At 40.0% G+C, this 13,134-nt stretch overlaps 1 protein-coding gene across 1 annotated transcript; it reads right to left on the minus strand.

The window, feature by feature from the left end:
• Nucleotides 1-1,568: 1,568 nt before the first annotated feature.
• Nucleotides 1,569-10,591, minus strand: dhcr24 (24-dehydrocholesterol reductase). Its single transcript, XM_079158641.1, has 9 exons — nucleotides 10,232-10,591; nucleotides 8,692-8,847; nucleotides 7,371-7,476; nucleotides 6,752-6,870; nucleotides 5,225-5,488; nucleotides 4,696-4,839; nucleotides 2,780-2,977; nucleotides 2,506-2,684; nucleotides 1,569-2,418 (listed from the first exon to the last, which is right to left on the minus strand). The coding sequence occupies exons 1-9, from the start codon at nucleotides 10,460-10,462 to the stop codon at nucleotides 2,265-2,267; spliced, it is 1,551 nt and encodes a 516-aa protein (XP_079014767.1). The 5' UTR covers nucleotides 10,463-10,591; the 3' UTR covers nucleotides 1,569-2,264.
• Nucleotides 10,592-13,134: the final 2,543 nt, after the last annotated feature.

A 13,134-nucleotide genomic window follows, 5' to 3' on the forward strand; every position in this document is an offset into this window, starting at 1 on the left:
AGTTACTTTACTTTTAAAGTTACTTTTTTAGTTACTTTACTTTTAAAGTTACTTTTTTAGTTACTTTACTTTTAAAGTTACTTTTTTAGTACTTTTAAAGTTACTTTACTTTTTTAGTTACTTTTAAAGTTACTTTACTTTTAAAGTTACTTTTTTAGTTACTTTACTTTTAAAGTTACTTTTTAAGTTACTTTACTTTTTTAGTTACTTTTAAAGTTACTTTACTTTTTTAGTTACTTTTAAAGTTACTTTACTTTTTTAGTTACTTTTAAAGTTACTTTACTTTTAAAGTTACTTTTAAAGTTACTTTACTTTTAAAGTTACTTTTAAAGTTACTTTACTTTTAAAGTTACTTTTAAAGTTACTTTACTTTTAAAGTTACTTTTAAAGTTACTTTACTTTTAAAGTTACTTTTTTAGTTACTTTACTTTTAAAGTTACTTTTTTAGTTACTTTACTTTTAAAGTTACTTTTTTAGTTACTTTACTTTTAAAGTTACTTTTTTAGTTACTTTACTTTTAAAGTTACTTTTTTAGTTACTTTACTTTTAAAGTTACTTTTTTAGTTACTTTACTTTTAAAGTTACTTTTTTAGTTACTTTACTTTTAAAGTTACTTTTTTAGTACTTTTAAAGTTACTTTACTTTTTTAGTTACTTTTAAAGTTACTTTACTTTTAAAGTTACTTTTTTAGTTACTTTACTTTTAAAGTTACTTTTTTAGTTACTTTACTTTTAAAGTTACTTTTTTAGTCACTTTACTTTTAAAGTTACTTTTTTAGTTACTTTACTTTTAAAGTTACTTTTTTAGTTACTTTACTTTTTTAGTTACTTTTAAAATAAAGTAACTAAAAAAGTAACTTTAAAAGTAAAGTAACTTTAAAAGTAAAGTAACTAAAAAAGTAACTTTAAAAGTAAAGTAACTTTAAAAGTAAAGTAACTAAAAAAGTAACTTTAAAAGTAAAGTAACTTTAAAAGTAAAGTAACTAAAAAAGTAACTAAAAAAGTAAAGTAACTAAAAAAGTAACTTTAAAAGTAAAGTAACTAAAAAAGTAACTTTAAAAGTAAAGTAACTAAAAAAGTAAGACCTGTCAACGCGATCTTGTTACGCTGCTGGTCGATGCAGGAAATATCATCTAACTCATGCACGCAGTGTTTGATGGTCAAAGAAACGCACGGCAGCGTCCTCCAGAGTCCTGCCAGTACCCTCGACGTGCGTGAATGTGCGAGGGCCCGGTCAATGCTGCTTGCAGCTTTAATTACTGTTGCTTTTTCATGCTGGATTGAATTGTGACTTTTTATGACTCGTTATACAAAGTTGAATGTCTGTATTTTGCTGGCCGCTGGGAGATATAATCAAACACTGAGTGTTGTTGATTGTTATTACCGCTGCATGTTAAACGGGCTCGCCATCATACCGGTATATTTAGAAATCGTCCAATTAAGAACAAGTAGAGACTCATTAGTCACTGGTTTGCTACGACGTCTTTCAGATCACACACGGACAACAAACAAACCCTCAAAAAGTGAAATTGTCCAGATATTCAAACGAGGTGACATGAGCATTGATGACACATCAGTTTATTAGACTAAACGCCAACACGTGTGTAGAGAAGTTAAAGATACAGAAGGACAAAGGATCAGCATCGCACTGGGCTGTTCTTCAAATAGTCAAAACAAATGTGCTCAAAGCAAATCCATGAGTCGTGATGTCTGTGAACAATTATTACAGTTCAACTTCAGAATCTGTATTTAATAAAACATCACAATAAAAGCGCTTTTTGTTAGTTATTGTATGAGTTACAATAGAATTTGGTTGGTTTCTCTTTATCAAATATTTATTACAAAAGTGTATTTAAAAATATGTGCGTGACTGTAATGAGGAAGTCGTGTTTATAAAGTGTATGGCACTTGTAGGTCATTATTAGGTCGTTAAACACGGCCGAACATACAAAAGGATAAAACATTCGGTCCAATATGCTCATAACAGCAGCACATGAAATCAGAACGTGGATGTTGAAATAAGCTCTGGAGAAAGAGAAGACAAAATACATTCATGACGTACAATACTTGTGCTCCTGCTTCACGTTGATAGAAGGGCCTCTGAAGACAAGCCTTTAGTGTGTAGTCGTGTGTAGTAGTGTGCAGTAGTGTGCGCAGAGCTTATTTCTGAGATGTAAAACAGTTTGTCTTAGTTGAAACATCCCACGCTGCCGACAACATTCCCTCGGTGACACAGGGCCGAGGTCGGGGTACCAGCGATCGGGGTCAGTGTCGGGCGGCTTTACAGATTTTGTCGTAAACCTCCGGGAAGGCGTCCTTACAGCCGAGTTCCTCTCTCAGCCTGTGATACAGCTGTCCGTCAAACATCTCCCAGAACTCCTCTCGGTCCATGTACACATCTGCATACAGCATCTGGAAGCTGCGGGAGGAAGACGGCACATGCGCATATAAATACAACAGCGTTGATGTCATTATGTTTAGTATTCACGGATTATTTGAGACTTACCCGTGCACGTCTCTCACAAACTTCTCCAGCTGACGCGTTGATGCTTTAGCTTCAAAGTGTTTGACTTTGGGCTCTCCATAAGCTCCAATGTCCACGTACAGCTCCTCCTCCGGACCTTTGGGGTGGACCATCCCTCTGCCGGGGGGCAACAGGAAGGGACACAGCCACAGAGGGTAGACCTGGAACCACACAAGACGCACAGGGGTTCAGACGGGACCGCAGACAGCGGGTAACGGCTTACATTAAACCAGCTTCATTCAGGTCCGAGTCTCACGTCGATGTCCTGGTGGAAGCGCGTGATGGCAGCCTGCAGATTCTTCATGGGAACCAGCATGTCCTGGACCACGTGGTGCTCCTCATACAGCCGTCTGATGGTCTCTCCCTGCGTGAGCTTCAACAGGGAGATCTTAGGAGGAACCATCCAACCAAAAACCCAGCGAAATATCGGGTTGTTGCCGAAGGGAATAATATCCTGGAGAAAAGGACACAAACACACACAGATGTTCACAAACGGGGATAAACGCATTGTGCTGTAACAACCAATCTAGTAGCAGAAACAATTGTAATAAATCATTGTTTGTTGTTTTTAAAACAACAAAGCCAAACATTTGCTTACAACTGAAAATGGAATATTGTTGGGTTTTGAGTCAAGTTTTTTACTCCTCATGTTTTAAGTTTAAATGATGTCGACGATTATCTTCATCTGTAGATCTGTTAACTCAGACAGAGTTAAATGTGTGTGCAAGCAATTGAATAACAAACTATGAATATGAATTCGTTAATGTTAACATTTAAATACCTGAAATTATATTATATTATATTATATATATATATATATATATATATACATATATATAGATATATATACACACACACACACACACATATATATATATATATTTACATAAAACTATATTAAATATAATGAAAATATTTTTACTTTGAAAAACGTCTAACATGTGAATGTATGTGGTCTTTAACATTTCCAAGAGACAGTTTCAAGCAGTGCAATGTCATAAGAAAAGTCAATAATGTCAATAAAAATCTAAATAAAACAGAAAACGTAAAGTGTGGTTACCGTGATTTTGGATCAAATGACAGAATATAAACTGATAAGACAAAGAGTTCAACTCGATTGATCATCCACAAGTTTAAACATGTTGAGGATCGTGTCACATTTCACAGGTCATTCTATAACCAAAGCTGTGAGCGTGCCCCGAGGACATTTAAAAGAACACTATTTGTACATCTAACGCTAAGCTGCTGCTATGAAACGATAACAGGCTGGTGCTGTAAGTAGGCAGCTTACCCAACATGTGCATTTCACTCCTCTGATACAGAGCGGACCGTCATAAAGATTCATATGAAGCGTTAGTGAGCGTGTGAGGACGCATTTGTTACAAAACCTGCAGTGTGACGAGAAGAATCTAGTTGTTTTAAATAAGGATGAAGCTGTGCGTCTGTAAATCACATCACGGTCGTCTAACACAGACACAAATGAGATTGAATCATTTTATTTTCTGGCCTAAAATGGAAGCATTCAACAGATCATCAATATGCACGTTAATGCATTTCATTAGAATTAGATATTTGTAGGACGTGACTCAATATTAAACCTCAAACCGTCAATATAGAATGTTGTATTTCTCTGAGGACAGAATTTGTCATGTAGATGAGACACTGACACGATCCAGTTGCACTCCTCTCCAGCAGGGGGCAGCCACAACCTACCAAACAGTGTCAAACACCCGCACGTCTCCATGGCCAACACCACAATAATCACAAAGTGTGGATGTAACCAAAGCACCGGTCGGTCTGCCTTTTATCTCTGCACTGTCTCCAGAACAAGAATCAGAGAGCACCCAAAGATCCAGAGAGGGCTCCTGTAGGCATCTGCCAAACCAATACTATGCATAATTCAGCACACCACTTACTGTTACAGAAAACAATGGATGCCAAGCCCTTCTCACTAATGGCTAATGGTGTGTGTGTGTGTGTGAGTGTGTACACGAAATGTGTGACAGAGAAAGAGCATTAGAGTGTAATAAAGAGAAGTGAGCAAGAAGTTGATGGGATGATGACGAGGTAATATCTGGCAGAAATGTGCAGTAACTTAATGTAGGAATAAAGCTTGTGGAAACAGCCTCTGTGTGTGTGTGTGTGTGTGTGTGTGTGTGTAGTTGTGAGTACCTGAATCTCCCAGAAGATGCTGCGTGTGTGTCTGTGATAGTAATGTCTCAGAGGGATGTATTCCACTGCAGCCTGGTCGTCTTTCAGGTATCCCTCCACGTGTTTGAAGAACCAGGGCTTGAAGTGAAGGCCGATTCTATTGATCTGTCGTCAGAGAGGACGAGGGGAGGTCAAAGCGCAACGTCGGTCATTTTTCAGCCTATTTCCCATGTTTTTCTGTCTTGTGTTTGGTGAGTCGAAGACACATTTACAGCCTAGTGGACAATACAGATTTATTGTATTGTATTTTACTGTTAAAAGGTAAAGAAGAACTTTTTTCTTTCTCTGGAGGGTTCTCTTCATAATGTTGTCAGACACTTAATCTGAGCCTTTCAGTGGCAATAACAAGCACATTTAGTTGACCTACAGTGACGGTGACGAGTTGCTGCAATGTAAGAGATAACCTTGCAGTCCATATTAGTCACATAGACACAAAAAGGGTCCAGGTTGAAATATCCCTTTAAATGTGATAAAACAAGTCAAACCTCACCTTATCCGGCTCGGCGTGGTCCGTCATCGTTCCCGTCATGATGACGGCGGCGTCCCGTGAGTACTGGAGTCCCTCTACGAACGTGTTCTGCTTGTTCTCCGACGCTTCGGTGAAGCGCTTGCAGATGTTCTCCAGCCCTCTGACCGGCTCGTAGCGCAGCTTCACCCAGGCTTTAGTGGGGACTATTTTAATCTCAGCTGCAACCAGGAACCCCAGGGTTCCACAGGACCACGGGACGGCGTGGAACAGGTCCGAGTTCTCCTCCTAAGAGACAGAAAAACACGTATATTGTGTATTTGAACAAGACTGTACACTCGTCTATGAAACATAATGAACGTGGTCTCGGCCTTCTGGGTTTCTAACGTTCGGCACCGTGTTGGCTAACCCATTAGCAAACCTCACATTTCATCTTCTCCACAAGGAGACCACTGTTTTTGCTTACTTGATGAGACAATTACACAACATTTTACTGCAACCGTGGGACCTCTATCACAAGTTAAACCAAGTCTGGCTAACTTTTACATTCGGGGCCGTTTGAAAATGATTAATCAGAAAAGAAAAAGATAGGAGAGGTGTTTTTTTGGGGATCATGTTTCTGTAACAAGATTCTATTTTGTAGTTGCTAGTAAAGCGGCAAACTCCAGGTCAGAAAAGGAAAGTCAAAGCTTCATGTCTTAAAGCTGCATTCTCTCTAATGTCCACCTCTGGTTGTATAGAAGTCTATGAGAAAATGACTCTACTTCTCTCTTGATTTATTACCTCAGTAAACATTGTAAACATGAGTTTATGGTCTCAATCTCTAGTTTCAAGTCTTCTTCATTTAGTAAATGATGGTCCATTTAGAGTCAAACAGACCATAAAGCAGGGTATCAGGCCAAAACAGCAGACCACAAACCAATGGGTCTCAGTCTGTGATTAGAACCAATATGTCAGCTTTGAGGAACAGTAGATGTGGATTCTTTTCCTTATTAAGGGTCTAACAAACTAATTTTCCCTTGGGATGAATAAAGTATCTATCTATCTATCATTATCTCTCTCCAGAACCTTCACCCGCTTTACTTTATTACGCGTTACAACATAACTTAATGTGTCATATAGATGTAAGTTAACACGTGTTTAGAGCGACCCAGACTTTGCTTCTTACAGGCGAAGATAAAATCTAACAGAGCGGAAAGCCTGCTCACTCATTCAGTGACAGCGGTAATGACATTTAGTAGCTCTTGGTTCAAAAATAGAAAACAGCTGGAATGGTTCCGTAAACAGGAAGCACCATTTGTTATGTTTATTTTTCATTGATTTTACTAATTTAATTGTGATTTGAGCTTTGTAAAAAATATTGCCTCATCAACATTTTGAGCTTGAAATCAGGGTTGAGTTGTGAAAGTAGGGAGGAGGGCCACTGAACTTTGTAATAACAGAAGTCTTTCCAAAGATGGCGTGCTCAGTCACCCACTACTTCATGCCACAGGGCTCCTGAACACACACACACACACACACACACACACGCGTCACACACTCAATACTCACCTCAGTGCAGCGCACCAAGCTGCCGTCAGCTAGAACCAGTTCAAATGCGACGCAGATGTGCTGAAACAGCCCGTAAATGTGAGAGGATGACTCAATGCCTGTGCCCATCACCAAACCACCTGAGAGAGGAGAGATAATTAAAGATTTTTAAATTCAATATCTTTCCAGGTGGGCAAACACACACACACACACACACACACACGAGCACAAGCAGCGTTTGCCTGCTGTTTGCTGAGTATGTGTGTGTGCCTACTTGGACATCAGGATAAATGAATGCACCGCTGCCTGATGGGAAAACATTAGGATTGCTGATGCGCAGTTTATGGCATCAGGGAATCCATTATGAAACCCGATCCAGGGGTGCTTCCACCGCTGCAGCCATTTCCTCCCGATTTCATCTCCTGAGCTACAACATCAATCCTCTAACTCAATTAGAGAAGTCGCTGGTGCTCTAAACAGGATGCAGGGATTGATGGAAGAGACGCAGGATCGGCCTCACAGAACAATGAGCCGTGGAGATCATCAACACGTCTCTATTTCTAGAAGCCAGAGAGCCACAGATGATGCCACTCTGTGATGGTCACACAGGGAATAATGCACGATTTGCAGGGCGACTTACCCACAGTGAGGTCATCCAGCTCGGGCAGCACCGGCAGCGTCCAGCCAATAGAGGTGAGGAGAGCGGTCACCTGACCCATGTTGGCCAGCGGCTCCACTCTCACCACCTAAAAAAAAAACAAGGATTTGCAATCAGGCTGACGATACAAAATCCAGACAGATACATTTTAACATTACTGATTTCTGTCATAGCACCATTATTGGTCAATAATAACAGCAGATTATGTCATGTGGGAACACGACGTCCCCGCTGATTAACAGAAGTTCAAGGTGGCTAGAAACAGAGGTAGCCGGATGAGCACACAGGTTTAAACAAACCCCGTAGGTTAGCCAAATACATTTAGTAGAAAAGACTAGTGAAACGGTAAAAGTATTTAAGCAGTGTCCTTCAAATGAAGGGGTTCTAAAAGTCTGGCTGTTGGCTTGTCAGCCATTTTTAGCATTACAAGACCTGATTTGTGTGTTTGAAAAACATCATTTCAGTGTGAGAATGCTCTGAAGATATGTGGCTTCTGAAAAATGGATCCGATATTTACTTTGGCAACTATGGAGCGAATGTATCGGTCATAATCTGTTTAACTTCCCATTGGAGTCAATTGAGAGGTGAAGTTCCGCCCCTGTGAAAAATTACGTTAATAGAAAGACGACGCACCCGAAAGTCGCTCAAGTGACGTCTCCCACTAAAGCTACGATGCCTGTGTTTTTCGTACCAGGTTGTACGCTAACTCGCTCAAAATGACAATGCTAACATGCAGATGTTTAGAGGGTGTAATGTTTACTTTGTTCACCATCTTAGTTTAGTGTGTTAGCATGCTAACATGCTCAAAATGACCATGCTAACATGCAGATGTTTAGAGGATGTAATGTTTACCATCTTACTGTAGTGTGCTAGCATGCTAATACGATCACAATGACAATGCTAACATGCAGATGTTTAGATGGGTGTAATGTTTACTTTGTTCACCATCTTAGTTTAGTGTGTTAGCATGCTAACATGCTTACAATGACAATGCTAACATGCAGATGTTTAGAGGGTGTAATGTTTACTTTGTTCACCAGCTTAGTTTTGTGTGCTAGCATGCTAACACGTTCACAATGACAATGCTAACATGCAGCTGCTTAGAGGGTGTAATGTTTACTTAGTTCACCATCTTAGTTTAGTGTGTTAGCATGCTATCACACTCACGATAACTGCTAACATGCAGATGTTTTGAGGGTGTAATCTTTACTATGTTCGCCATCTTAGTTTTGTGTGCTAGCATGCTAAAGTAAGCTACTTAGCACTAGAGCTGAGGCTGACGGGATTGACTGACTCCTCCTACCTGCCTCTTTGTGTCCACCTCCAGAATGTCCATCATGTTGATCATGATGTTCTTGTGGGTTTTCTTGTACTTCCCCACTCTGAGAGACACCGTGAGCCAGCCGGGTCGACCCGTACACATGTGGGTCTTACTGCCGTCCTTCCTCCATTCGCTCACCTGAAATGTGGGATAAAGACAAGAACACATTATCGTCTCTTAAGTGACCTATAAAGTGACTGAGGACCTTCTTCGAAGGCCTTGGCAGCTCATTTAAACTCCTCAAAGTGTATTTTGTGAACGCTGATCTTCACAAATCCTTCACCCCACTGTGGAGAGCCCATATCAGTCTTTCTGTCATTATTCCTGTACACATGATTGACTAACGCTCTCTTGGGCCTGTGGATCAGTTTGATTTACCTCTACTTCACATCAGATTATTCTCTCCTGACCAAATCCTTCTAGGAATCAAGGTATTAGGTGTCTGTCTCGTCTGCTCCCAGGGCTCTCTCCCTCTTTACATAGTCAGCATTCTGTCAGACTGTGAACAGATTGCCTACATTCACACAACTTCGCATAGACCTTAACTGTACGACAGCACAGAGACAGACAAAGTTGTTAACGCTCTAGTACTTTAAAGTGCTATATAAGCTCATCATATTTGCCCCGTTTCTGAACCAATTCAGTTCATCGATCACTTTTATTGCCCCTTTTAAACAATTAAATATGACCATGTCTGCCTCTTATTATCTGAGGATTATCGCTAAATAACACCTGTGTCAGACTTGATTCACAGAGTATGTGGACACTTTGTTATTTTGTAACTTTATGGTTGAACACTCAAACTGATTAGGTAAGTAGTTGCTTCACCGCGGTAGGTGAAAGAACAATGGTCATGAACTTGCAGGCCCAACTAATCCAAATCCAAAAGAAATGGATGTGCTTTTAAACACAGAATAAACAACCAAAGTTACACATCAAGCATGTATTTTAATTACCACGTACAATGTAATAATGCTATGACAGCCATGGCTCTAACTCTTTATTGTCACAACTTTGGGGCTCTTTATTGGTGGTTAATTTAAAGATGTAGGTGTTGATAATCAATCACAAGCCGGTTCAAAACGTTATATACTGTGTGCAGGCAAAGTGAAACGTCCTCCAGTTGCATAAAAATCTGGTTAATAAGCGAGTAGATATGAAACATAATTAATTTATAACATATAGATAAAGCAGCACACTCTTACATCACAATGCACTGCCAATAAAGTTGCTTTGACCCCATGTATTCCACACAAACATCACTATGGTCCCATTGGAAACATAGGTGGTCACTGTGAGTTTTTTACTATCCAGGATTCCTTGCAAAAACAGCTAAGTCCTCATTCTATTCATCGTGTAGGTATCATATAGGCCCCACACACACACACACACACACACACACGCACGCACGCGCACGCACGCACGCACACACACACACACACACCTGTAAGAGTCACAGTCTCACTCACACACACCTGTGAGAGTCACTATCACACAGATGACGATGGTGGTTGAGGCTCACCTGTCGCTGGATGTCTCGCACGCGCTGGTCGTGCAGCTTGGGCGCACTGCACATCTTGAAAATGAGCCACGCGCGCACATAGTAATACACATCGAACACCACGGAGAGCGGCAGCAGGAACAGACACACGAATATCCACCTCTGGTGCACGATCACGTAATCTACACCTTTGACTTTGATCCACAGCAGGAACGCCACGACCACGCCGGCTAAATACAACAGCGGCTCCATGGTTTGTGCACGGTGTTCGGTCTCCAAACTGACTGTTTTAAGTGAAACTTCCGGGATATCGATTATCTCAACCCCCCCCACCAAAACAATCTGAAGACTCCTGATCACCTCTTCACCGCAATAGGTGAATGTTTTATCGGTGGCCGGTTGGCCTTTCTCCTCTGCTCCACGCTGATTGGTTAAAGCTGTTAACAAGGCGGGACCGAGCCTCACACGCTTCACGCTGATTGGTCAAACAGGTGACTGTTGGGAATTGTAGAGTGGTAGCCCCTCTGAAGTTTAACCAATCAGGAGGCAGAGAGGCTGTCACGCCATGCACGCTGTCCCTCATGGCTCTGTTACAACACTATGACCATATCAGCCAACCTGAGTTCACTCTACTCAGTGTGTGAATACAGACAGATATTCACCCGATTGAACATCATCATTATTCCCTACAAATATAAATATTATTAGGATCATTCATATACATTTAATACATTATATCAGCTCTAATTTGTGTTAATACTGTCAATATAAAAGTGTAGTAGGGCCAACGTTTTAGAAATACTGTGCTGAGGTCATGAGTTCAGAATCACAACCAACTTTATTTGCCACTTTATTTTTGTATTTTTTTGTATTGTTCCCAATGTACTTACACATAAATAGACATAACAGCAAAGAGCAAGGACAACAAAGCTGGACAGATAACGGTAAAGAATAGACGGGACTGTTATGTAGGCACAAGTATGTGACAAAATAGGTGTATACTGTATATAAGTATTGTATAAAATATATAAAAAGTATGAGAATAATAGGTGTAGATGTCTACCCTATATATAAACATTATAGGCATACAAATATATATTTAAAAAACACCAATGACCAACAATAAAAAATACAATTTGAATAAAACGACAAGTGTTCTAGTTGTAAAGTATAAAAATAAAAATCGTGCAAAGAAATAGTCAGTCAGTAAAACTAAAATAAAGTGACTTTATCTGTATTAATTGTAGCCGTTATACCAGCAGTGTGGCTCTATCGATGGCAATATGTCTGTCCGTCACTGTTGACCATCACTGAAATATACCAAAATCTATCGGATGGATTTGCCGTGAATGTTTCCCTCTGGGTGAATCATTTTGTTGATCCTCTGAATGTTCGTTCAGCACAATCATCAGATCTAAATTATTGTTTTATGACCAAAAAGGCTATTTGTGAAACCGTTTGAATACAGCTCATGGGCTCATCCATAAAGTCTAATATCTCCCTCGCCACACAAATATACTCAATCTCAGCTGTTGCACCAGTGGTGATATAATGCTGAAGAATTTGCAGTATTTGCCAAATATTACGTAAAGTCAGTGTTCCTCAAAAAGGGTATACGTGTCTATTTCCTTGAGCTATACATGGAAGATGAAGATGGCTTATCATCACAGTACTACATTGAATTCCAGCTCTTGTGACCATTTTAATAAATCAAACTTTGTGGCTTGTGTCCAGCAGAAAACACTGATCTCCTGTCCCGATGCCGACCCTTTTTATCTTCTCGTTTGTGTCTCTAATGAATCTCCAGCAGTGGTTGAGTCTCACACAAATCCAAAAGAATATAAATGACGGTTGTTGTCTCTGTTTTACACCCATCCAACACCACACTGTGGAGCCTGTCTGCTGTTAAATAGGTTATATGAATTATATTCAACTGTAATAGCTTGTGACAACTGAGCCTCTTCACATATTGATCCGCTTTGCAGATGGATGTAAAATCCCGGATTCAGTTATTAATCAAAGATACTGGAAAACACAAGAATTAACCTTTAGACTCAGGTTTCTCTCAACTGTCTCCGTGTAGCCGTAACATATAATTGCACACTTACTGATTCCTCCTCTGGAACTCAAACAGCACTACTCTGTCGAAATATTTGCTGTGATTTATTTATTTAGTTTAGTCTACCGTGTCAAATTAATTGCAAAATTAGATACACTGCTGTTGGTTAAAACTTTGAACGTCCCAATCAGTCATATCAAAGCAGATTTTCTGTCATTCGCTTGCAAATAAACTCAACTGCCAAACGTTCAACTCTTTTTCTATTTGAATGTTGTAACCTGACACAACGAGGCGACAAAAGCAAGAGTGTAGGCCGAAATTCTCCTCTCTCTCTGTTGTCCAATATGTCCATTTATGTTTAGAGAATTGTTGTCTCTCTCTCTCTCTCTCTCTCACACACACACACACACACACAAACCCCACAACCCCCCCCCCCCCCCCCTCAGACACATTAGACAGAGGGAGGGTGGGGCGCCAGTAAAGATTTCTTAATGGTCTCTGCCGTCCTCTTGTCCATCTGCTCTGATGATAAACACAGCCAGTCCTGATGCGCATCAAAGCCTTCACCGGTTTCTTTTTTCTTTTTTTCACCGACAAAAATACTAATTTTAACACTTTTACCCACGAGCTGGAGATCTACAGCGTGAGGACTAACACTTTATGATCAGCAGTTGTCTGGGAGATGGAAATTATGGGAACAAATAAGTAAGATTTAAGGAGTTTTTTTTATTTCTTTTTGCCTCAGGACTTCTGTAACTGTGGAGTAAATATTGTTGTTGATGTCTGGTCAGTGTCAGCATCACCATCCAGCCGGTCACAGCCTTGAAAGTTAACCTCAGGAAAACAGTCGAGGTCCTGCAGGAGG

Source organism: Pholis gunnellus, assembly GCF_910591455.1.
Source record: "Pholis gunnellus genome assembly, chromosome: 4".
In the NCBI taxonomy this organism is placed as follows: Eukaryota; Metazoa; Chordata; class Actinopteri; order Perciformes; family Pholidae; genus Pholis; species Pholis gunnellus.